The 26,206-nt window shown below is 39.5% G+C and overlaps 1 protein-coding gene across 1 annotated transcript in view; it reads left to right on the top strand.

The window, feature by feature from the left end:
• bmp1a (bone morphogenetic protein 1a) overlaps positions 1-26,206 on the top strand; it is a 61,109-nt gene that overhangs the window by 14,090 nt on the left and 20,813 nt on the right. The window contains exons 2-8 of the mRNA XM_060881478.1: positions 5,145-5,258; positions 6,747-6,884; positions 7,367-7,484; positions 10,927-11,105; positions 12,459-12,564; positions 22,558-22,682; positions 25,509-25,624. Coding sequence (XP_060737461.1) covers positions 5,145-5,258; positions 6,747-6,884; positions 7,367-7,484; positions 10,927-11,105; positions 12,459-12,564; positions 22,558-22,682; positions 25,509-25,624 — 896 coding nt within the window. The remainder of the gene's footprint in view (positions 1-5,144; positions 5,259-6,746; positions 6,885-7,366; positions 7,485-10,926; positions 11,106-12,458; positions 12,565-22,557; positions 22,683-25,508; positions 25,625-26,206) is intronic.

The following is a 26,206-nucleotide window of genomic DNA, read 5'->3' as shown; positions in this document are numbered from 1 at the left end:
TTCAGTCTTGGCCCCAGACTGAGAACAATTACATGCCAGATTAGGAGCTTGGCCACACTGGAGATGTGCATTATAGAGTCTCGCTTCTTAGTGGGGATGCATTATAGAGTCTCGCTTCTTAGGCTCCCTGGAGAGTTCTGGAAAAAAAAAAGACAGTGTCGTACAAGCGTTCCATGCTCAACACGTGCGGCTTCGTCTTCAGTGTGGCTTTGCTTCTGGAATCTGAAGATGTCGATCACTATTGAATTCGGATATACAAAAGTGAGCAGGTGGCTTGAGCTTATATTCGCATGTTTGTTGCTAGGATGGTCGGCACTTTATTTAGCGGTTTATTGGGGCAGTGGTGCTTCAAACGATTAAGGCTCTGTGTTACTGATCGGAAGGGTGGTGGTTCAAGCCCCTGCATTGACAAGCTGCCACTGTTGGGCCCTTAAGCAAGGCCCTTAACCCTCTCTGCTCCAGGGGCTCTGTATCACATTGTGTTGTAACGCATATGCAACAAATCTCGTAATGTCAAATGTATTAATCACAGTGAAATCTTTTATGTGAAGGATTTCATTTAAGACCCATATTCTTATCATCCAAAGAATTATTTAGGGCTTGCACGCTTAACTGAAATTCATTTCTCTTCCTGGCTTTTGGTGCAGGAATCTGCCCTTGATGTCAGCAGTGCCTCCCTCATCACATTTCTCTGGGGTGAAATAATAAGTTTGGAATATCTGTGGAATTTCCTTCTGTGGTGTTACCCTTGTGTTCGGCTTCAGAGGTGCGGTAATCTTCTAACTGACGCTGGTTTTCAGCCACTTGTTATTTTGATCTTGCTGCTTTTGGAGTGAAGCTAAGATCAGCCAGATAAATTGAGGAGGTATAATCTTGCCTGCAACTCGGGTTAATGCCATGCTAGTCTGCTCATGGGCTTTTCTCACATGTGGCAGCAGGCGCTTTTGACTACTGGTTGGGTTTTTACTTGATTTATTAATGGCGTGTTAGTGTATGCGGTGGAATTCTATACAGATTTTCACTCCCTTGTTGTTTTTCTCTCTGAATAACTCTTTATAAAAGAAATGATGTGGACGATTCGGTCTTCTGTGTAATTTTAAAGGTGTCTCTGTGACAAGTCTGGACTTGCTAAAAGAAACCTACGTGTTTTCGCATATGCACTCAATTATCGTTGTACCCCCGGGACTTTTTTAATCTCTTATTGAATTAAAGACCTCTTTGGTAGCATGATACCTCTTCCTTCCGACTTTCTCTCTCTCTCTCTCTCTCTCTCTCTCTCTCTTTCTCTCTCTCTCTCTGCTTTCATATCCTTCTCTTGCATTTGTTTTGACATTCCTAAAACCTATCCTTAAAATTATAGCACTATTCAGATTAGAAGCAATCTTGAACCTTTCCAGCTGCCCACATTGGGATTAGCCCTGGTTCCCACTGCCTGTCTTTCTTGGCACACGTGCTAGCCTGCAGAAGCAATACCCTGTTATTTTCAGGGCTTTTTAGCCATATTTAGTAAAGGTTTGCTTTCTAGCAGCCCTCGGTGAAGCAAAGTCGGTTTGCAGGCTCTGAGATGAGCTTCCCAGAGCTCTTTTTTTGGGGATTTGATGACAAGCGCAAGTGTGTGCTTGGATGAGTTTAGTAGCAGACATTGGCAATTAAGGTCAGTTTTTTTTAATACAGGAAACTACAGGGTTTTCTCTGTACCCTCAGGGAAAGGGTTGTTGGATGGTGCATGTACACACACACACCTACAGATATCAACCCCTGTAGCACTGAGCTAGTAAACTCTACATGCACGTCGGTGTTATAACTTGTAAAAGAATGACACTTCCTGAAAATCCTGCTCCGTTGCGTGTACCCAATCAGATGCGTTGCCACTGGCATACAACATTTACTAAACCACCTTGTAACTTCTTCTCCTGCTCATAAAGACGCTAATCTCCACCTTCTCGGCCATATTAAGTTCAGGAATGCGTCCTACTTCCCAGGCCTTTGCTGACTAAACACTGTTTATCTTATTTCTTTTTATCTAGTCCATCTTTTGTTTGGGTCCCATTACTGCACGGATCTGGCAGCTGATTTTAACTAGGTATGAAGAATCACAAATAAACGAGACTAGGCAAGCCTAGCAAACGCAGCCTGTGTGGAATGCTGACTGGGAAAATTTGAAACCTTTATCTTTTGACTTTCTGCCCGTCGGGGACTGAGAAAATTAAATCAGTTTTTGTCTTATAGAAGCTCAGTTTATGGAAACGCAAGACCCCATGTACTGTAGTTTTAAACGCAGGCTACCATGAGACCGACTACTTCCTGTTATCACTTACATACTTATACTCTTACAAACATCTAACTTCTATAAACATACACAGAGCAAAAAGTCCTGCGTCCTGAAGAACTCGTACTGAAGGCGACTTTTGTAAAATGAAAGTCTCTTTTTATTGCATAATTACACAATTAAAAAAAAAAAACAAAAAAACGAATTTAACAGGAATGAGGACGAACTAAATACGACATACTAAGAAATTTCAAAATAATAGAAACCGTGTCAATATTATGATGCATTAGGGACAAGGATCAGGACTGTCTTTTTAAGATACATTCCGTTCTTTGAAACTTTTCTAAGAAACATGTTTTCTTGGTCTTGGAAAAAAAATGTCCTGATGGAGGGGAAACGTGCTCCGGAGCTCCTTTTGACATCTCGAAAAAGAATAAAACACAGATGTTTAAGATTAAAAGGCTAGTTATCAGGGCGTATTTCTCTTTCCATTGCTCTTCAGTTCGGATTTTTGGCGCGTCGTCTCTCGGGGTTTAATTTTAACACTCGGACTTTGGTTTGTAGCGTTTTCCAAATAGCCGGTTTGTTCGACATGTCACCTTGTGAAATAAAGTGTTTTAGGTCTCTGAGGTCTCAGCATTTCTGTGATGAAATGAATGTTCTGTTTTCTTTAAATTACTCAAGGTCTGCAGCAGGAGAGATGTAAGTTCCAGGCCAACTTTATGGGAGTGCCAAAACAAACGTTGACCACACTTTGGCCTGGTTGTGTGAAGTTGAAAACGTGTCCAACTGAAGTGTTTGTCATACGATATGCAGAACTTAACTTTACCCCAAACCTTACTTGCCTCCACTCTCATTCCAGGATCTTGTTATCTATCTTCTGTCTTGGCGTCTCTGTTAGCGAGCTCTCAATGTAATCCTCTGTTTCCTGAGGCACAGTGGCTTGTTTGTGAATCTGAGATTTTGGCATGTAAAGATCTTTGCGTTTCCTATTTTGTCATGTTTTCAGGATCCAAATAAACTGATGTTTTTAAAAAAGTATAAATGAAATGAAATTGAACTAAAGCAGAGCAGCACTTGAGAGTGTGAGAGTGTGTTGTAAAGCAGACAGGGTTTGTGCTCTGTACAGTCACCGTGTTAAGGTTGGGAGTCAACGTTAATAAGAGAGAGTCTTGTTTTACGGACCGTAGACGGAAAAAAGACATTTGGAAGAAAAACAGCCACAAACTAATGTAAATAGTCTATGGATGTTCAAAACCTGTAACTGTCATGAAGCCTAAATGTTTTAAAACGAAAAACTTTGTCATTTCCAATTCCTTAACCCTTTTTTACCAGTTACTTAATTGACTTATGGGACATTTGATAGATTTTATTTCCCTAAGTTTGATCTAAAATGTGGGGGACACGGTGGCTTAGTGGTTAGCACGTTTGCCTCACAACTCCAGGGTTGGGGGTTCGATTCCCGCCTCCGCCTTGTGTGTGTGTAGTTTGCATGTTCTCCCATTGAGAACCATTCCATTGCAATTTCGTCATTTCCTCCGGGTACTCCGGTTTCCTCCCCCGGTCCAAAGACATGCATGGTAGGTTGATTGGCATCTCTGGAATATTGTCCGTAGTGTGTGATTGCGTGAGTGAATGAGAGTGTGTGTGTGTGCCCTGTGATGGGTTGGCACTCCGTCCAGGGTGTATCCTGCCTTGATGCCCGATGACGCCTGAGATAGGCACAGGCTCCCCGTGAACCGAGGTAGTTCGGATAAGCGGTAGAAAATGAATGAATGAATGAATGAATGAATGAATGATCTAAAATGAGTAGGTCTGACTTGGTTTTTAGTCTGAGATGTGTTTTTTCCCTCTGTTGATAAACTTACACTGAATTTTTGTGGTTCATTTTAAGATAAACACCTCCAAATTTTAGGTGCTTATGAACGAGCACTTGGCGCGTCTCAGAGAGCAGAAACCGGGTTGATATGAGCATTTACTTTGAAGATACAGACATGTGTAGGAAAAAAATGATCCTTTTGTTGTTGTTTTTTTTTATCCTTTTCTATGAACATTTTGCCCCTTGTATGCGAGGTAAAAACAATAATACTTCTGAATAAATTATTTGAAATTTTTAAAGCCATGAAAACATGACTGCTTTCATATGAGCTTCATATTAACCACCACTGTAAAGTGGGACATGACAGAGACATTCAATGATGAACACGGACACAAAAACAATACAGGAGTAAATTCCATTTTTTTTTCAGCCTTAGCGTACGCCACCGAGCTGTTTTTCCATCCTTCTGTTCGACACACTTGGTTTTTAATCCTAATCAGTTCACGTTAAATTCTTAATCCTGATCTGTCGTGGAATCGTTTTCTAGGCCAGTATATACCCCTCATATTATTCCTCATATGGCAGCCTGGGTCTATAATCTATAATTTCCCAATTAGCCTGAAGGACGTCTTTCTGAGACGTTTTTTGCTGCTGCTCTTTTGGAGCTTATTTCAGAAACGAGTCCCTGATGAGCTAATTAAAGTCTATACGTACCTTCTGATTTAAGGTCAGCACGACACTCATGCAGCAGCTTCGCAGTGATAACAGAGAGAGGCAACACATTTAAATCTCTGTGCATGATTTATTTAACTTCGAACTAGTTATGAGCCAAAACACAGCGTCTCAGTTGGGTGTTTCCCAGTCGTTTCTGAGTGATGCCTCTATTACACATTTTAACAAATCCCAACAGTCTAGAGGCGTATGTGTGTGTGTGTGTGTTTGTGTGTGTGTGTGTGTGGTTTTTCATAAATTTTTTTATTAATATTCAAAATATATTTAACATTCCAGACAAGCAGCATTTAAATAAACCGCATTATTATTTTTTGTCGATTGCAGTCGCCTATCTGGGGGACATAGCGCTGGACGAAGAGGACATGCGCATGTTTAAAGTGGACCGAATTGTGGATGCCGTCCAGAAAACGGTGATCAAGCTCAATCGCACTGACGCGGGTAAGTTTACAGTGAATCGGAAAACGACGTCTTTAGAAATTCCGTCTTAAGCCCTATTCGGACGGGATTAGTTTTACGTGGGGGTAAAGTAATTATTACCAGAGCTTCTCGGTGATTTTAGTCCCGTCCGAATGTGCCATCTCGGTAATCATTACGGACAATGTCAGTAAAGATTACAGCGACTTTTACCTTCTGTAAAAAGGTCCGGAAAAATGACCTCAGGTAATACTAATCCCGTCCGAATAGACCCGCTGTAAATATGTACGGTAAAATTTCGTCATTTCCTGTTTAAAGTAGTTTTTGGCGCGTTTTGCAAGCATGGAGGCGCCATGTTGTCTGTTTGCGCACGTGATAACAGGAAGCAACGTCATACGCACATGACGACAAGGAGGTTACTGTGGTGCGTAAAGCGAGTTACCCCTCCCACTTCTGCTAGTTTTACTGAGATGTCTTGTCCCGTGCGAATTGGCCAATTAATATTACAGACGTCCTGAGGTAAAATTGCATTACTCCACGTCCCCACGTAAAACTAATCCCGTCCGAATAGGGCTTTAGAATTAGAATCTCCACTCTTAAATCCGAGCAAGCGGTTAAATTCGAATCCAAGATGGCTGGCAATTTTTCTCTGATGATTTGTTGATGAGATTTAAGAGACCTACATACACACTGTCATAAATGAATACACTTCGTGGCTCGTTACAGCCGCCACATATAATCGATTTGCGATGAGTAGCAACGTAAAGCAGCACGAATGCATGATGTGGATGATATTTTTGTCAGAAGAGCTTAGATAGGCACTAAAGCTGACTGGCAGACCGTAATTTCCACTAAATGAGAGAAATTCAGCCACGCAGCTGATTTGTCAAGTTAGTTAAGGATAATTATACGAGAAAAGAGGATTATAGTGATGGATGCGATGAGAGAAAAAAAGACAAGATGCGTTTTTATGTCTTATGAACGCCACATAAAACCTGTTTTTAACCCTTATTTAGGTTAATAACAGTTAGAAACAAGCAAACTGAAGTCCTATGTGCTATAAGTAGAAGGAGAATACTCTCACTCAGCTGTCCGTCGTAGAGACGCTAGCCATGAGGAAGAGAGCTTGTATGAGTAGTGCTTTCCTCTGAGTGTGTTACGCTGCCCTGTGATGCAGCAGGAGCAGCAGTTTGAAGTAATGTGTGGAGAACTGGGAATCGACGGGACCAACCGATGGAGAAAAATAATTTAAAACGTTTAGGACGCATCTTTTTAAAAAAATACCCAGTTGTAATAGTCGTCAAAAAGGTGCCGTGGTGTAACGGTAAAAAAAACACCTCAAAAGGAGTAACAGTAACTCTACTAGTAACTAATAATAATAATTAATAATAGTAAGTAACTAAACAGGCAGTTTATATCTTTGAAATTTAAAAAAAAAAAAAAAAAAATATTATGAAAAAACAATTTCTTCAACAAATTATAATAATAACAAATTATTTTGTATTTTTTAAGCAGATGGGACTAGCCCAAACACTGGCAGGTCCAATCAGCAGGTGGCGTCACGGCGCAGGAAGAGGGCGGCGACATCCCGCCCTGAGAGGGTGTGGCCCGAAGGTGTCATCCCTTACGTTATAAGCGGCAACTTTAGTGGTAAGTATGTTAATAATTTCTTTAATGAGTTTTATGTACGTGTTCTCTCAATTAGCAGGGAGTTGTGTGTGAGGGTTTTTCCTTCCCAGTGGGTTAGATGCAGTGGGATGCTTTTTTTTTTTATTGACGAATCTGAACTTGTTCAGTGGTCGAGGTATCAGGCGTGCGTTATAATGCTGCATTTTCATGCCTCACCTCACACTGCCTCTACTTAAAGTCAGAAAATATCAAAGAGCTAAAACTCTTCTCTTCTCTTCTCTTCTCTTCTCTTCTCTTCTCTTCTCTTCTCTTCTCTTCTCTTCTCTTCTCTTCTCTTCTCTTCTCTTCTCTTCTCACCTCTTCTCTTCTCACCTCTTCTCTTCTCTTTTTACATCTCTTCTCTTTTCACCTCTTCTCTTCCTCTTTTCTCTTTCTCTTAAAACTTTACTTGTAAAGTTGATGTAAATATCTTGCGTGTGTGTGTGTGTGTGTGTACTCTGCAGGTAGTCAAAGGGCCATCTTCAGGCAGGCTATGAGACACTGGGAGAAACACACGTGTGTGACGTTTATTGAGAGAACCACAGAGGACAGCTACATCGTCTTCACCTACCGGCCGTGTGGGTAAGTGCCAACACAAGTGCTAGTGTGTGTGTGTGTGTGTGTGTGTAAAGTGTGAGCATGTGTCTGTGTGTGAAAACATTAACAAAAGTGCTAATGTCTGCGTTTATATAAAAGGCACATTATTTTTATTTCCTGGGTCCATGTGCATGACTGAAGCTGTTTCAGCTATTAGCTGGAATAAAAAGGTGTGTGTGTGTGTGTGTGTGTCTACCCAGTAGGGGTAAAGGAACCTTTGACTCTTTCAGGAAGAAATGGTCCACACTCACTCAGCCATCCTTTTACTTTTCTTTCCCCGCTTTCTTTCCTTTTCACTCACATCTTCCTGATTTATCGTCTAAGTGCTTTTCCATCCGTCCTTTTCCACATGACCATTGTTCTGCTTTTCCTTATCCTCCTTGTGCGTGTGTGTGTCTGTGCGTGTGTGTGTCTGTGCGTGTGTGTGTCTGTGCGTGTGTGTCTCTGTGCATGTGTGTCTGTGTATTTCTGTGTGTATCTCTTTGTGGGCCACTGTGTGTGTCATGGTGTGTGTGTCATGGTGTGTGTGTCATGGTGTGTGTGTCTCTGTCATTTTATGTGTGTGTTTGTGTCTCTCTGTTTGGTTTCTGTGCATGCCTGTGTGTCTCTCTGTGTGTGTCTCTCTCTCTGTGTGTGTGTGTGTGTGTGTGTGTGTGTGTGTGTGTGTGTGTGTGTGTCAGTCTAATAGCCACCCTGCTGTCTTGGCACAGAAATCATTAGAATAGGAACAAGTCTATTTGTCGCTCACACTTCTTATTTAAACGCCCCTGCACATTTGGTACACACACACACACGTGCACACACACACACACACAAATCGTGTGTCACAAGTTCCAATTTTAGTTTCTACAGAGTGCAGTCAAGCTTTTCTCTTCCACGTTATTTTGACCTCAGCTCTGAGTTCGGCTGCTTTGGTCTGGCACGATGCAAGCCATAAATAATAATCTTTTTCTCCAGCAGGCCATATGTTTGCAAACTCCAGTAATAAAAATCTCCACACAAAAAACTTTTCCATTACAAGAGAGGAAGAAAAATGGTTTAAATTAATTGAGATGAAGAAAGAAATTTAAAGTTCTATCTATCTATCTATCTATCTATCTATCTATCTATCTATCTATCTATCTATCTATCTATCTATCTATCTATCTATCTATCTATCTATCTATCTATCTATCTATCTATCTATCTATCTATCTATCTATCTATCTATCTATCTATCTATCTATCTATCTATCTATCTATCTATCTATCTATCTATCTATCTATCTATCTATCTATCTATCTAATTGTTTGTAATTCTTTACAACTTTGTGCTCATCCACACATCGAGTTATTATTGAACTTAGTGGTCAGAAATGGAAACTGCAGCCAGCTCTAATGGGTAGCGTTTGGGGCAGGAATCACACTGCCCCATGCTCAGGGAAGGAGCAGCATTCGACTTACCTCAGATTTGTTTACATGTTGAAAATGCTTGAAAAAGAACAATTTGTCCAAATGTTTACATTTTTTGCACTACTTTCAGGACCTTTAGTGTTGTTTTAAAGACTTTGTTAAAATCTAAACATGTTCTAGCCTCTCTGGATTTTATTTGAGGTCATGTCGTCCTTAACGTGATCTTACACCTCAAACATCGAGGCTCTTTAATGCAGTTCTTCTCAATGGTGCACGAAATTAATGGCTTATTCATTTAATAGCGACTTTTTACTTGATAAACTTGATTTATTTCACATTTAATTACATCATATCCTGTCAGGCCGAGTTTATTTAGCTATAAGATGGATTTTTGAAACTGTGTTTTTTTTTTTTTCCTGAAAACTTTTTCATAAAAATCCCAATTTTTTGAGCCGGCATTAAAACACAAACTGAAATAGAACAGAAGCGAGAATCTGGAGGCCGATGTGATAAAGTACAGCAGTGTGTTTTCCGCCCTGTGCGTTTCACCACTAGTCATTTTTAGCTTTGTGGAGATACAGGGGGCCTTTCTCAAAGCGCAGCAAATAGCAGGGTGTGTGTGTGTGTGTGTGTGTGTGTGTGTGTGTGTGTGTGTGTGTGTGGGTTATTTATACAAAGGGCCTTTTTCCTTCCATGCAATCTATAGTTGCTAACAGGAAACCCATATTCTGATGAGTACTTTGTGTGTGTGTTTGTGTGCGCGCACATTACTGTGTATCTGCATGTGTGCATGTGTTTTTGTGTGTGTGTATGTGAGTTTTGCATCTGTATGTGTGTGTATGTGTGTATCTGAATTTTGCATTTATGTGTGCGTGTGATCTTCCTACAGTGTCAGGTAATCTTCTTTCACTGTTGTAGCGTTTGCGCTCTGCATTAACACAGACACAAAAACACACAGTGGTCATTGTCTCTGCAGGTTCAGGATTATTCCTGGCCTGGTTTAAGACAAAATAAAATCACAGGTGTGAATTATATAGATTTTAAAGTCAAATTTCTTCAGGAGTTTAATGTTATTTATCCCAGTTATCCCACTGCTTTAATCTCAAACGTCTCTATCTTAAAGTCCGTAATGATGTCCCTTCACCAGGGCAAATGTGATTCATCATAAAATGTGTTCAGTTTGTTAGCCAGACTCTGAAGCTGCATTTTGTGAGTGATTGTTTGTTTGGGAAACTTTGGGACCTTGAGAATCTTCTGACTTGCACATGGTAGTGATTTTCCCAGCTGATTAATTGTCTCAGGTGTATTTTACAAAACGAAGCGTCATCCAGGACCAGGGCTTTGGATCTGTTCCATAGAAAACATGCATAACCTGATTTGGAAAAAAGAATCAGGAGATCATGTGACTTGTGTTGACATTCTGGCATAAAAGCGATGCTGATTATGGTCCTCCAGAGATCATGTTGTCTAAGGATTTATTTCATTAAACATTGGATTTTAAATATCTGCTTAAAGATGACAAGCTGTGATCATGTTGAAACAAAATACTCTATTGATTCAGTTTGCAAACAAATTACTCATTTATGAGTCCACATCACTGAGAACCTCACCATCACCATCCACCGCCCACCAGAATGTGTTTTTGTCATGGGCACTGCTAAATTAAACAGCCTTAACTGTCTGTTTCTAAAAACGGTCTGCCAACATCTACACCTACTTCTTACAAAATCACGATTTCAGACGTACCTGCTGTCTTTAGCACAGAGGACTGGCACAGGAAGTTGGTGTTGTAGCGTTACAACCGGATTTCTACATTGTGTGAGTCACAACAATCTTTGACTCCATGTGTAAATGCAAGTGTTATCATTATAGCATCCAGAAGACGTATGAACTGAGCAGGTCCTAGTGTAAATTCACGCTAGTTACTTTGATGATAGCAGACAAAACAATGGTTAGTGTCTCACTAAGTGCCAAGTACTTTAAATGAGTGTTTTGAAACGTGACGACTCTGAACTCTGTAACGTTTCCCCCACAGGTGTTGTTCGTATGTGGGCCGTAGGGGAGGAGGACCTCAGGCCATTTCCATTGGCAAAAATTGTGACAAGTTTGGAATCGTGGTGCATGAGCTTGGGCATGTGATCGGATTCTGGCACGAGCACACGCGGCCGGACCGAGACGACCACGTCAGCATTATAAGGGACAACATCCAGCCTGGTAAGATAAACTTCACGTTGTAGTGGCTAACCAAGCAAAAAAGTAAACTCTCGTATAACCATAGCAATGAAAATGTCGAAACTCAACAGAAAGTGATTTATTTCACTGTTTTTTTTTCTGTTTGCAGGCAATGTATCACTGAAACCTATTCATTCGCTTTAAAAAGGTTTAAGCTCCACTTACCTTTATTATAAGAAAAAAATGAAATTGGTACATTTTAAAATTACTTAATTCATACATTTTAAAATTAGAAAATCGTTACATTTTGTATTTCAATAATTTTTTATAACAGTGAATATCTATAAATGATTTATGCAAATTTATGCACACTTGCCTAGATGAGTCTTTTTGCATAAATAAAGTCACATTAAAGGTCAGATTTTCAGTTAAAAACTACTTTTTTATTTTATTTTCCTCTTTAGTGTCTTGCCTCAAAAGCTCTAAAGGATTAACCCAAAAGTAAAGTTACACCATTTTCCTGTAAAATGTTTTTCTTTTTGTTGAAGTAATTTAGCTACAAAATGGCTGCTTCACAGACTTTTTAGCTCGAACATGTTTTCTTTTTCTTCCCCCCCCCTTTTTTTTAAAGATAACAAAGTGCCAAAAATTTAAATATTTGGGCTGTGTTTGAGATCCTGAACAACTCGAGACGTGTATAATTATGCGTACAGTTTGTACAGGATCATAACCGGTAGCTATATGCTATAAATGTTAGCTGTGTTCATTCTGTAGCTTTAGTGTAAAACAAAAGATACTAAACAGGGCTGTTTTTGAGGTAAAATTTTGTCTGAAATGAAAAGAAGGTGTTTAAAGACAGAATGTTTTTAGCCTGAGAAACTCAGAGAATATTACTTTAATATACCAACAGCACTTCACTGTGTTACACACAACCAGGTCACGACTAACATCGCTACATCACAAATGTGATTTGTGCAAGTTCAAGCCAGAATTTCATGCTTTAAATCTTAGGTGTGATCTAGCATTGTAAGGGAAATCCTTCAGGGTAATTTCAGTATACGTGAACACTTGAGATTTACTGTGAATTTATGACTCGCTTGAAAATGAGCGTTTGGACTCGTTGGACCTCCTTATCTCTTTCTAATGATGCTTTTCTGAATACCCCCTCTTCTGAGATTTCTATTCATTCCACACCTGGTGAACATGAGAATGAAATCTGGGATTTGACTCTAATCCCAATAAACAGCCTATTGATTACCACGAGCCAAACAAAACATACAGTCCCTCTGAAATCATCGGCATCTGTTGTCATCTCTGTTGAGATCATTTCCTGTGGAACTTCTGGAACGTTCCGGCTTCATGTCGAGATTTTTTTTCGTGTGTTTTATTACATAGGACAGGAGTACAACTTCTTGAAGATGGAGCCCGGTGAAGTGGACTCGCTAGGGGAAGTCTATGACTTTGACAGCATCATGCACTATGCCAGAAATACATTTTCCAGGTAAGAGGCTGGATTGCTTTCTAGTTATCTCAGCGGATTTGGTTTTCAGCAGTTAATTAAGCATGATTGACTGTCGGGATGTTTAGCTAAAGTTAGATAATCCCGGCATTTTTATTCTGAATTTGGCCTCAGTTTATGGTCTAGAGTAACTCTTTTTTGCCAGGTTTTACATATCGGGTGTTTTTATGTCTCCTTGAATTAAAGGTGGGGTGCACGATGTTTGAAAGCCAATGTTGACATATGAAATCACCAAAACAAACACGCCCTTAACCCAAATGGGTGTCACACCTGTTTTGATAGCTCCGTCCCCACATACATACGCAACCCAGGCAACTATTATGGCGGAACCTGCTGGGGCGGCTGGCCGAAGGGATATTTTTATCAGTAAATGAACTCAATGAGTAATACTATGGTAATACAGATGTGTTTTTGTAGTACTGTGTGTTGTACCGTGAAAGGTTTAGCTCCGTTTCACACGGAAGATGTTCAGTTCTCTCCAACGCTGGAAAGCTGATCCTATATTAACACGTGTCCTGCTTCTTGCCTTATCGTAAACCTTTTTTTTGCTTTTCGTTTTTATCCTCCATGTCAATGTTTCAATCGTTTTCTGCTAATGTCAGCCTTGCGCACTGAACACTCTCTCCGACACATATTGACAAGACACGCCCCTTTCAGCTAATTGGCTACACGTTTGTTTTGTTTGTTGGCCCGACTCTGAAGCATTTTCAAACATCGTGCACCCCATCAATATCTTATCTTATCTTATCTTATCCTATCAGAATGTTAGTTTGATTATGTTTTAGCAAATATCAGATAGTTCTGATCATCAATTATTGGGATTTCGTTGGGATTTTTATTCTTAAACCCACAATGACTCCCTTAATGAAATTAGACAATTCTTCTGGACTATGTCTGTTTTTAGTTCCAAATAAATGTTTTTCCCCACATAAACATTTATATCTTCAAAGTAAATCCTGATATCAAACCCATTTCGGCTCTCTGAGACACGCCGAGTGCTTTTTCACAAGCATCTAAAATCTGAAGGTGTTTATCGTCAAACACTAAAATTCTGTGTAAAGTTATCATTTTCGATCAGACTCAAGGAACTCATAAAATCATTCATTTGTTTATACCGATGTCCGAAACATAGATTTCCAGTGTGCTGGTGACAACGGTTAAGTCATGTAGTACAACACAGCCTTAACTCACTAATATTAATATTGAAATAATGTTTTCTTTTTTACAGAGTTTAGTTCATAAAATCAGTGTTTTAAATGTCTATGGACTGTGTTGAGTCCAAAAGTTGTTCGAGTTTGAGTTTTGGGGCTGTTATCGGGGCTGCCCATAAGGTTGCCAGATTAAGTTTTTTACTAATGAGATGGTATGTAGATGAGAATGTGCACGAGGAAAAGAATGGGTTTCATTTTTCTAACCAAATCAAGGTCAGTGTTGACTTTGGCGGTTGTGGTAATAGAATGGCATAATAGAGTGTCATGGAGGGTAATATTTATACAGTGAAAATTGTGTTTTGAGACTCTTGCTTTATTGCATGGCCTGGATTTGGAGGAAAGCCAACTTGGCTTATTTCCAGCTGCAGCAAAGTTTCAGCGTGTGTGTGTGTGTGTTTAATAAGCTCACTGACTTTCCACATCTTTAAAACACATGACCATGTGTGCTATTACTCAACATTTTTTAAACAAAATCGCCAACACAGCTGCATTCAACATCGATGTATACACACACTCAGAAATGTGTACTTGTAGCTAAAGACTCACGACTGAAGACATGCATGCAGTATTTATTTTATTTTGGCTTGTTCTGCTCAAAAGCCTGGAAAAAAATGTACGTGTTTGGTTGAGAATGATGATCCTGTCATGTTGTACAAAGCAGATTTCAACATTGTGTGTTTGGGGGGTGTTGAATGTCAGATTACTGAATGTCTGAAAACATATCAACCTCAAACATACACATAAATACACACAAAGTTATCCACACATGTACACAGAAAATGGAACCACATCTGCATGCATATAAACCTGTATACACACACACACACACACACACACACACACAAATAATCTGCACATTATACATAATAAATCAGCATTTACATACAGCATAAATGCTAGCACGTTCATAAATGTACAGCGTATACACACTGTACACAAATGTATATAAACCTGAATACACATACAGTATTTATAGACACACACACAGTGCTAAAATGATCTGCACATGTATTCACACAGTATAAATACACACTCACAAATAAACAATGTATATACACCAACATGTGCACATACAATGACATACACACACATGCATGAACACGCATTTATATACATAAACACACAGAAAACAGAATAAAATAAATACAGTTCCCCCACTTATCGACCAGCTCGGACATCGACCTTTTCACTTATCGAACAGTTTTTCGACCGGAATTTGCGCCCGCTGAACGACCAAATCCCCGCTTATCGACCTCGACCCACGTGGCGTGAGGGGAAGGATCTTCCCAGTCTCGCCTCAGCCTTTGTGGAGAGAGCATCTATCGTAAATTAAACTTCGGTTTGTGAACAATATTAGTGTTATTTAGCGGTCAGTATAACAATTTAGTGCGTGTATATTGTATATACAATACTTTGTTTAAAGTGTACAATATTATTTATGTACCTGTAGTATTTTATGTATTATTTAGTATTAATACTGCTAAAAACGGGGCAAAAATTGTTAATTATTGGGTATCAGTGGAGGTCGGGAACGGATTACTTGGGTATCCATTATTTCTTATGGGATAATTACATTCGCTCGTCAACCTTTTTGCATTTCGACCGGTTTTAAGGAACGGATTAAGGTCGATAAGCGGGGTACCACTGTACCATCACTCACACACACACACACACACACACACACACACACACACACACACACACACACACACACACACACTCTGAAGCTTTGTGCAAGTTTCCACAGGGTGACCTTTTATAGATGCAGTGTTAGTGATCCACAGGACTGATATTGTATCCGTGCATCTTTCTCTTCTTACATTTTCAAGCTGAGCTTCCACAATGCAGCTTTTGTCCTCTTCACGTGCCAGGCCACACTGAAGAGCAGGCTAAGCAGGAGGGGTTTCGGTATTTATATAAACATCTCAGAGTGAGACATGGTGAGATTCTCAGTCTTTGAGAAACTCTTGCGCTCTGGTTTGGGTTTTGGAACTTCTTATTGCATGCTTTTTCTCTTTGCTACTTTCTTTTGTTTACTCTTCTTTTGCTTCTCCTTCGTTACTTGCTGGAGCCTCTGATGGCAAGCAGCCAGTAAACCCAGTTAGGTTTTAATCATCCCCAGTCGCCCTCATTGACACTCGCAGCTGCTGCCGTGGTCCGTCTGGCTTTATAGTGCTTTCTCTCTTTTCTCTCGCTCTCTCGAATAAAACCAGGCCTAAAAGAAGCAAGTTCACAGCTTGAATGGCTTTGTCTCTGAACTTAGCCTTTGAAGGCGGCCTTTGAAGGTTGGTAGCCTCTGGGCTGTTTTATGTGGCGTCTTGAATGGTGGCATGGCCATGCAGGAGAGATAGGTGGTCATGTGTAGAAATGCCAAGTTCATTTGTTTATCTAAAGACTGAGCTTTTGATTCCTTTTTCTCTGGTGATATTTAGAGGTTATGGCTTCATAGGCCTTTCTTTCTTTTCTTCTTGCGAGGGCCGACGATCGTTTGCTGTTTTATTAGGATCCTTTTGAAATACAAAACTACTGACGTGCATTTTTGAGCTGTTTACAACCTCAGTTTCTAAGAGAAAGTGAAGCACGTGTGAATAATTGTTCCTCATTAATGACTGCTTTGTGGTTTGGTTTTGTCTTTGCGTGAATGTTAAGCTGCTGGCACGTGTGCCTCACTAACTATAATACAAAAGGATTATAGAATTGGTTGTGTACCATGCATTTTAGGTCTAGGATTTCAGGATGTTATGTAACGAAAAAAGAAAAAAAAAGAATGGAATAGATTGCAGTGTAGGCTTTTACTTTACTTCTATTTCAACGTAACAGTCCACTACAAAAAAAACGACATTGTGACATCATTCGATCTCTTACCCTGCTTCTCCTGTGAACACGTTCTCAGTGGAAAGCTAGTGATCTAAAGTTAATCTTTATTATATACTAAGAGCATCTCTTGATTCCCAGGATTCCAATCAATCCATTAACCATTTGAACATCTCTTGCTTTCCTCTGCTTTGCGGTGAATCGCTTATGTAGAGCTGATACCGACCGGGAAGGGCATGTGTTTTCCGAGCCATTTGAAGCCACTACCTCTTTTCAAGCTTTGGCTCCTACATCATGGATCAGCTGACAATTCATGAAGAAAGAACTGCACTGTTTAAATACAGAGCCACACAAATGGCCACACTTTAATTGACTGAGGGTCATATTCTGTTGTCCTGGACTCCGGGAAGCATTGGGGTTTCCAAATCTTATGGGCATTTTGTTGCATCCTTAGGTTCATTTAAAGATTTTAGTCTCCTAGCAGTTTTTTTAGCAGTCAGTGATTTCCTTTTTCTTGAAGGTTCTAAAGTTTTCCCCAAATGTTTTTTTTCTAAGGCATTCTTGTTGCATCCATCTGTTAATCCAAAGATTCTCCCAACAGTTTCCCACCAGCTTCCCAGTGTTTTTTTTTGTTTAGGATTCCAGAGGTTTTCCTGAGGTCGACCCAAATGTTTCCTCAAGATTTTTTAAGATTTCCCTTAAAAAAAAAAACTTTTTTTTATTTTATTTTAAGGTTCTTGATAGTTTCCAAAGGCTTTCTACTAATTTGCAGAGATTTCCAATTACATCACAAATGCTCTCAAAGATTTCCAAAAGTTTCAAAATGTTCCTGGAGGTTCCCCAACAATTCCCTTAGGATTTCAAAGCCATATTTGGCCAAATATGTCTAGATATTCTGTGTTGTCTTATTACTACCTTGTTTAGAGAACTTGTGTTTGCAATCCTAGGAAATTATAGACATTCAATGCAATTCAGTTTATTATTGTGCACTGATCCTGTTGCCATGGATATAACTGACTCTGATTTACCATCCATTCATCATGGTATAATGCATTATAATTTCCCTTCACTGGAACTAAGAGGCCCAAACGTGTTCCTGCATACGTGACCATGCCTCTGATGGAGTGGAAGTTTGAGTGGACTTTGAAAAGCCTTAACTGAACATCTCTGGGATGAACTGGAACACTGACTGCACACCAGACCTCCTTGCACGTATCACCAGAGCCATGATCCAAAATCTATTGGAAAGCTTTTCCAGAGGAGTGGAGCTTTTATATAACAATACATGAGTGGGATGATCAGGTGTCCGAAAATTGTCATTTTTCATCATGCCAAGTTTAGTGTAGCAGTTTAGTTTAGCATTTTCTTATCCCGGTTTCCTTATTGCTTTGTTTTATGATCCCCAGTTTATGTAAATTCTGTTTCAGAAGAAAGAAATCATTATCATGTGGTGAAGAGGACTGTTGCTGTGACATTCTCTTTGAGATGATGAAGTAATGCCTCTTAGAGAAGCTGCCAGATTTTTCTGTACCTGGACTGTGTGCTATGATGAATAGCTTTAAGAGAAGCACTTTATTATGCATAAGGCACTCGAGAATAATGTTTTGTATCATACACACTTGTGATTTTTTTAAATTTTCTTGAAAGCTGGCACTGATCGAGGTAGTTAACTGGCTTGGTTGTGTCCAGAGGTATTTTTTTGCCTCCAATACCAGTCCTGTTCGGATCCCTTTAGCTCTCATTATTTAAGCAGATCTGTTTTCACATAAACATGCTATAAAGGGTACTGACTAAAGGAAGGGGAAGCGACTTTGTTTTATCTGAGTGATTCTTCAACCTCTTTTCTTGTCCTTGCACACAAAGACGGTTTTCTTTTCAATTGTTTATTGGGTCAAGGCATATATATCATGCAGCTGCTATTTCTGGACTTCTTTCTGGAGAACCAGCGTTAGCCGTGCTAATACTAGCATGTCCGCTAACAGCTGACTTGATCAGATTCCCTTGTATCTGCAGTCAAGTTCATCATGACACATGGAAAGACAAATACAGTCTTACATCCAGACCCTGAAATACCTTGAAGTTTGTTGCTATTTGGTCATCTGTTTGCAAGAGTTTGGCTTGGGAAACTCTTCAAAGCAAGGGATCAGGGAGTTTTTAAGGGATGAATGATAGTTTTCAGGATTTCAGAAAAGTCAGAGCAAGGCATAGCATGAAAATAAAATCCTAAGGTAAGGTTTTGAATGAAACCAGACCCACAAAAACAGTGCCGGGAACAGGGGGATGATGGGGAGGAGGCTTAGTTTAATTTCTACAGTGCCTTTGTATGAGAACCAGATGGCTTCTCTTCTTTTTGTTCTTTATATTTAGCCCTTGTTTTACTCCCTTTCTTTATTTTCTCCATGGATTTGGGCAGGTGTGCAAAGAAATTGGCATCAGATGAGTAACTTATCAAGGCTACATGATTGAGGATGTTTGCACAAATATGTAATTAGACCAATTGATAATGTTACATGGAACAGAGACGGACCATCTGCTGATGTGGAAGGTCTTATTTGTATACCCAAAGGTTTTTCAGTACCTTGAAACAGTCTATGCCCATAACTTCAATTGTTTTAGTGGACAATCTCACCTGGATGCCATAGAATTGTTCATGAAACCTACTGCTGTAGTCGTAAACCTCTGTCTTTTATTAACAGTAGACTTTTTTACGCTTCTACACCCGTATACCATTATGATTTGTAATCCTGCTGTCTGGTGTCACAGAGGAAGTCATCTGGTGTCATTACAAACAGTTTTTTATTGCCAAAATTGCCTCTGGCTTGATCGACAAGTATCTAAACTTACATCCGGATTTTTGTAATGCTGCTTTGTGACAGGGTCTATAGTTAAATGCGATGAATTGAATAAAGAATTTGAGCCTGGGTGGAAAGTTACTGCAATAAATAGTCTGTAATTACAGCTTCACAAACTTCTACCCATTCTAAGGAACACCTGAGGACATTTTGTACAGTAAATTAAACAATTCAGAGAGCAACACTGCTGAAGCTTCACTCTGGTTATCATCAAGTCATGTTTTGGGAGTTTGGGAAAACCTGAGCTAATTTTAGCAACATGCTAATTAAATGAGGTAAAAACAATCCCAGAGGTGAGTGTTTATAAAAGCTGGCCTGGTTACTTATCTTCCTTTGTCTCATGAATATGAGGGGGAAAAATGACAAAGGGAGAATTTGATGGATATTTTATGCTGTTTATTATTTTTTTTTTCCAATCTGTTCTGCATAAGGTCAGGATTATACAACTAAACTTTCCAACCTTTTGTATTCTAACAAGGCTGACATTGTAAAACTTTCTCAGGGCTACAGAAGGCATCTTTGACCACCTTCATTTCTTCCACTTATTGACTCCTTGTACTCGTACTGTACATCTCTGTGGGAAGCTGGTTCATGTGTCTGTGACTGCACTAGGAGGTTTTCAAGGCATGGTATAACTGTTTTGTTTTTTCTTTTTGGGTTTGGATTAGCTTTTTTTGGGTGTTTGACTGGGGCATGTTTTCTAATCTTCTCTGCAGATTCTTGCCCCCTTAGAGATGATACTTTTATTTCTGAGTCTGGGTACATATGGAGTGAGGCCAAAGCAAATAAAGATCTACCAACTCATCCTTTGTGTGAGCTGACACCAGTTAGCACGCTAGGGTTCACCTACACAGCCAGCGCCTGGCTTTGAGTAAAGCTTGGGGTAATAGGTTGGGGGCAAACTATGCTAATTTCTTCAAAAGAACATGCTGATTCCTTCATTCTGGTGAGCCTGCTAGGATAGAATTCTACAAATGGTGTAGTTTCTGTGATAGTAAAAAACTGTTGTTAGCTGTTACCTCTGCTGTGTCTGACAGGCCAGACTAGCATAAACCTAATGGTTAGCGCTGCCTGCTTGTTTGAGCATGCCTGCTGTTGATAGGACGGTTCCCATGGGAACGAACAAATGAGGCAGCCTTCGTCAGCGAGGACCGAGAGAAAAGCAGGACGATAAATTAGCTGAAAGTGTCAAAGTGAGAATTAGAGGGTGAGAAAAGGGACAGTTTTTTTTTTTTTGATACAGAATCATCCATGTGTACTGTACACATTTGTTCCCAGTGCCAGGCCTTCATGTGATCGTTCTTTTGTGCCTATTTGTGTGCTTTTCTGCCCCTGATGTATGACTTTAACTAACTAATACTAATGTTTTTATGTTTATCAGTGGGAAAACTTGTCTGGTATCTTGAAGACACACATGCTCATTCTCATGATGTCATGATTGACCTTTCAGGAAGTTAGTCATAGCCCAAGAGGACAAAATGGACTGTGGTACTACTTGGGAAGTAGTTCCTCACATTCATCTTGAATACATCATCCTCACATACATCATGATTCCAGATGTAGTTATACTGATCACATAGATTTTTACAGATTTTTATTATAAATTTTTAATTTTACATTAATAAATGTAAGTACATAATTTTCAGGAGGATTCATAGCCAGACCGTTCGTTTTATGTGCTCTTTAGCAGGATGTTTAATGATTATCTCTCAACAACACATGATTGCTGAAAATCTTTACACCAACAAAATGAACATATTCAGTTTTAATGTTAATCATTATTGTTAACTCCGAAATGCTGTGACATGACATTCATACTGCCGTAGCTAAGCTTTTTCTCAATTTTTTAAAGACATTAATTAGCAAAATACACTTAATCTAGTTATCGGTTGTCCAAAAGTACAATGACAATTACACAGCCATGCTGTTATCAAGCTAGCTAAATAATTAAATATATAGCAAGTGTGTAGCAGCAGATTCTTGGTCAAACAGAATCATAACAACTCAAAATGTCTAGTTCATAATACATTTTTTAAGTTAGCAAGCTGAATGAAGAGAATCTATGGCTTAAGTTAATGCAGGAAAAGCTGTGGTAAAAATCTAGAATGCTTAAAGTTTAAGGCACTGAATTATTTATGTAGCAAATTGAAAAATAGTGTGAAACAAAAATTGACTCTAGTGATTGTAGAAGTGGTGGAACAAGAGGAATCATTGTTATAAGCAGGATGTAAGCAGGACATGAGCAGGAAATGGTATGATTTCAATTTTCAGGGGATAAACAAAACGACCAAGAGGAATCATGGATCTAAACATTCAGTAGCTTTTTTTCAGTAGATCTCAGGGGGGAAAAAAGAAACATAAAAGAAAGGACATATTAGAGAAGATGCATGTCGTAGGGTTTTACACACACACACACACACACACACACACTCACACGCACTCACTCTGTGATGTCTGCCCATTCACCATATCAAAATAACCTCCTTTTTCTTTCTAACTTTTCCCACAGAAACCCTCACACTCTTGATACTCTCTGTCGCACTTCCAATCCACACCATTTATCTCACACCTTCAGTGCTGTTCAGTCCAGATGAAACAGACACTCTTCAGCCAGTGAACCTTTGAGGCTGTATCTGTAGATAACCAGGGCTTGGCTTTGGTCCAAGTCAGCAAACCGTGAGCTTTTGACGAGTGAATGCGTAGCCCAATGCTGCATACATGATGCACTGTAGCGTTAAATCACAATTCCAAACACTATAGGAGTCATTACATAATCCCCATCCTTCTGCAAGAACATAAATACTATACTTTGTGTTTTGGATTTTGCACTAAAAAAATGTTTTTGTGTTATTTTCATAAAAAAATATTTCTGAAACCTGTGATTGGCTTTCGTGTCCAGTATTAGTGTTGGGTTTTTTCACTATTAGAGAAAAAGCAGAACACCGAGCGAACGTGGGAGGAAAAAAAGGGAGGATGTAGGAGTATAGCTAAGAGAGTACATCTTGTTACAGTGTAGGTGTCATATCTGGGGTTTTTTATGACTCAGTCTGTCTCATTTTCCTGACTTTTTCATTTCTTTCCTTTTTTTTTAATCACAGGGGGATTTTCTTGGACACCATCCTACCACGATATGACATAAACGGCGTCCGTCCCCCAATCGGCCAGAGAACCAGGCTGAGCAAAGGAGACATCGCTCAGGCACGCAAACTTTACAAGTGTCCAAGTAAGAACTCTGGTTCTGTTTGTGTTATCGCATCATGCTAAATTTATTTATTTATTTTTTTTCAATTTGATTGTTCAGTCAATCAATTTTGTGCTAGCTTTTGTGCCACCCTAAAAAAAAAAACAAAGAAAAGAAAAGGACTTCTGAAATGTTATTGTCTTTCCAGAAATGTTTATGCACAGAACAATGTGAAATGCAACCTCAAAAAAAAAAAAAAAAAAAAAAAAAAAAAGAAAAAGAGCAACCCGCGACAAGGTTTCCCAGATGCACTTTGCTTTGTCTGGAAATAGTCGAGTGTCTGCGATTGATGTGGTGTGGCATCTTGGCAACGGTCGCCTTGGCTACCAGGCTTGGGGCAAGACAAGTAAACACTGAGTGAGCACAGGAAGTTTGCCTTCCCTCTTTTTTTTTTTTTTTTTTTTTTTTTTTGTTAGATAAAGAAGGAAATCAAGTATGACTGCTTTATAGGGTAAAGAAGTGAACCTATAAATCTAATAACATTATCATCTGTTATACAGAGTAGCTGATTCGTCAGAAAAAGAGAGTCACAGGTCATCAGGTGATATACAGATGTTTTAAACCCCCTTTTTTTTTTTTTAAATTAAAGATTTTGTCTGATTAATCATTTAATTTTATATGGCTGCTCAAGTCTACATTAAATAATTGTTAGAAATGAAGTAAAAGCTTGTGCACTATCGTGATTAGTACTACAGTGTTGCATTTTTTAATCTCTCGAATTTCGAAATTCTCCAATTTTCTATTAAAGCAGTTCGAACAGCTGTATGACTCACTAGAATTTAGTTGTTTTTGTAATGTTATTGTCACCAGAGTAACAATCGGTCTGACGTTGAAGTTAAAAATTTCTGACCTCGTACTGAACCTTTCTGTGGCGGGAAAAATGATGAAGGTCTGTCTGTTACTGCTTCTGAGGCTGAATTCACCACATATTTGTAGGAAAAATGTCAACAATGACGAGGAACCGTGAGAAAAGGAAATCTATGATCAGCTTTTCTGGTGGGAAATAGAAAAGTTTTCTCGGCTTTGGACCACAGCAAACGTGTCTGGTGTGAAATCATGTCAACTGCCTGGTTTGGAGTCACTGCTTCAGTTCACTACAAGATCAGTTCCGGTAGAATTAAAGTCATTATTTCTTTGATCTGATAAAAATGGAAATGAACTATTCCTTTATCTGACGTAATTCAGTGTCAGTTGTTGCTGTTGCAGTTGGTGCTCCGAATGCTCAGTATATTTAAGGACGTTTTGACGAGACACGTGTCACGTGACTTTGCGTCTGCGGTCTGCCTCGGTCAGAGCAGATGATGTGGCGTAGCAAGCGACAGGCTGACGCAGGAACTCAGGCCATGGAAAAAAGGAGAAGAAAGCCTCCCCTGGTTGTGTGGTGGATCTGCGTTTTGCACAGCATTCCATGGCGTGGCAGTCACTCCCCTGTGGCTCACCAGGCCGCTTGTTAATAGTTTTAAACATCGTGGGCCTCACTGATACCCCTTAGATGCATGTGCTCGAAGCAGATTTGCCTTTATATGACCGCAGAGCAGCGTTTGTAGGAAAGTAACGAGTGAACCGAGTAACAAAGTGTACTTATGAGCTGCCTAGTGAAGGGTGGGGGAATAACCTGGGGCATTTCTTAAACTACAGTCAGAAGATTTTGAACTCATTACAGTTTGTGCTTCCATTAGGATTTATTTTTCTCTATACGTTTTTTTTCCCCTGATTTCAGTTCACATGAACTGCAGTGTCTCTGTGTTCTCTGTGTAACCGTTTTTCGTTCTCCAGCACATCGTGTACAGTGCAGCGCTTTTCCTTAGAGAGGATTTATTTATAGCGTTCTTGCTCCTATATTTAAAGAGGATGCGCTGCGCTTCGAGTGAAACCTCTTAATGCTACCAGGTCATACTTTTGTACGTCTGAACGTTTTCTGTACATTAACTCGGCCGGTTCTTATTTACAGCGTGTTAATTCAAGCTCGTTTATTACCGGATGAGTTGTGAGAAGTGGAAATGGCAAGAAATCTGCACCATGGTGTTGATCCCGGCCCTGGATTTAAGAAAATGATGCTAATTAACTAAAGAATAAAATACTTAGTGGTGTGCTGTTATAGGGAAATAAAACCTCATAAAACCTTTTATTTTTCCAGTTTGACCACAACAATGATTACATTTTTTTTATTTATTAAAGAAAGACATGTTTTTTTAATCGTTATTGTTGGCTATAAATAGTCTTGAAAGTTAATAAGGAAGAAAAAGTGCAGCTTATCAGGCTACTGAGAAACAGGAACAGCTTCTTTATTTTCGTAAGGGAGGAAAACTTGCTGTTATAAAGCGCTGATACTGGAGACACCTTTCATAAATGTTCAATAAAAATAACTCTGTAAGTCTGTTTATTATTGTTAGTCTTATGTTGTTTATTTCCAGGTTAATCAGATGTCACAGTAGCAATAGTAGGAGTTAGATGATTTAAATTACCACTGAAGCTACAGACAGAGCTACTGTTTCTGAATAAACAGATTCGAGTATAAATAACAACAGTGCTGCAGAATGAAGCTAAAATTCCAGATTTAATGACATCAGACGTTGAATGTGACTTGTAGCATACTTTGTTATTAAAACCACATGTGTTTCATAACATTCAGGACTGAATGGGGGACGAGTCCATTTAGGCATCAAGATAGCCTTTCATCTTATTGTATGACCTACATCTGTCTCAGTATATAAATACTTCAGCATGCAGCACTCTGACCCTGTCTTTGCAAAGGCATATTATAAATCACCTTTGACCCCAGGCTTTTTTTCTGTGTGTTTCTTTAAGGATGTGGAGACAGTCTGCAGGACAGCAGTGGGAACTTCTCCTCTCCTGGGTTCCCCAACGGCTACTCGGCGTACATGCACTGCATCTGGAGAATCTCAGTCACGCCAGGCGAAAAGGTGAAAATCCCAGACCGACCGGCGCATCTAGGCGTAATCAGGTCAAGCTAAGAAGCTTTGATTGTCATTTCAACCAGCTGGTGCCATAAACAATGAAATTAAACAATGTTTCTCTCGGACTTTGGTGCCACATAAAACACAGAACCAAGAACTGAGTACTCTAACACGATACTACATAAATTGCAGAGTCTGAGGGATTATGAGAAGAAACTGTAACACAGTCTGGTTGCTTTTCCAGACAACAGGAAGGTGGTGAGTGTGTGTGACGGGTGTGTGAGATCATCCACAATATCTGTGATGGAATGACAGAGAAACTCCGGTGACCTTCTCGGCTGTACAGGGTCCGCAATTCCTAAACCAGGCACTGACGCTGCTGCTCAGAATGCTCTTGATAGTCTTTCTATAGAGAGCTTAGAAACGAAGAACGGCGTTTCTTCAGAAGACTTATTTGGGAAATCAGTCAGAAGGTTCTCAAAAGGTCTTGGAGCTACCCGTGAAGTTTTAAACAGATAAACAGGCTAAGTGGATCGACTACACACTGAGCACTTTGGTCTTTGTTTATAAAACTGGATATAGGTAGCA

The sequence above is a fragment of the Tachysurus vachellii genome, chromosome 11, assembly GCF_030014155.1.
Source record: "Tachysurus vachellii isolate PV-2020 chromosome 11, HZAU_Pvac_v1, whole genome shotgun sequence".
NCBI lineage: Eukaryota > Metazoa > Chordata > Actinopteri > Siluriformes > Bagridae > Tachysurus > Tachysurus vachellii.
Note: the sequence above shows the minus strand (reverse complement) of the source record. Positions and strands in the feature narration are given on the sequence as shown.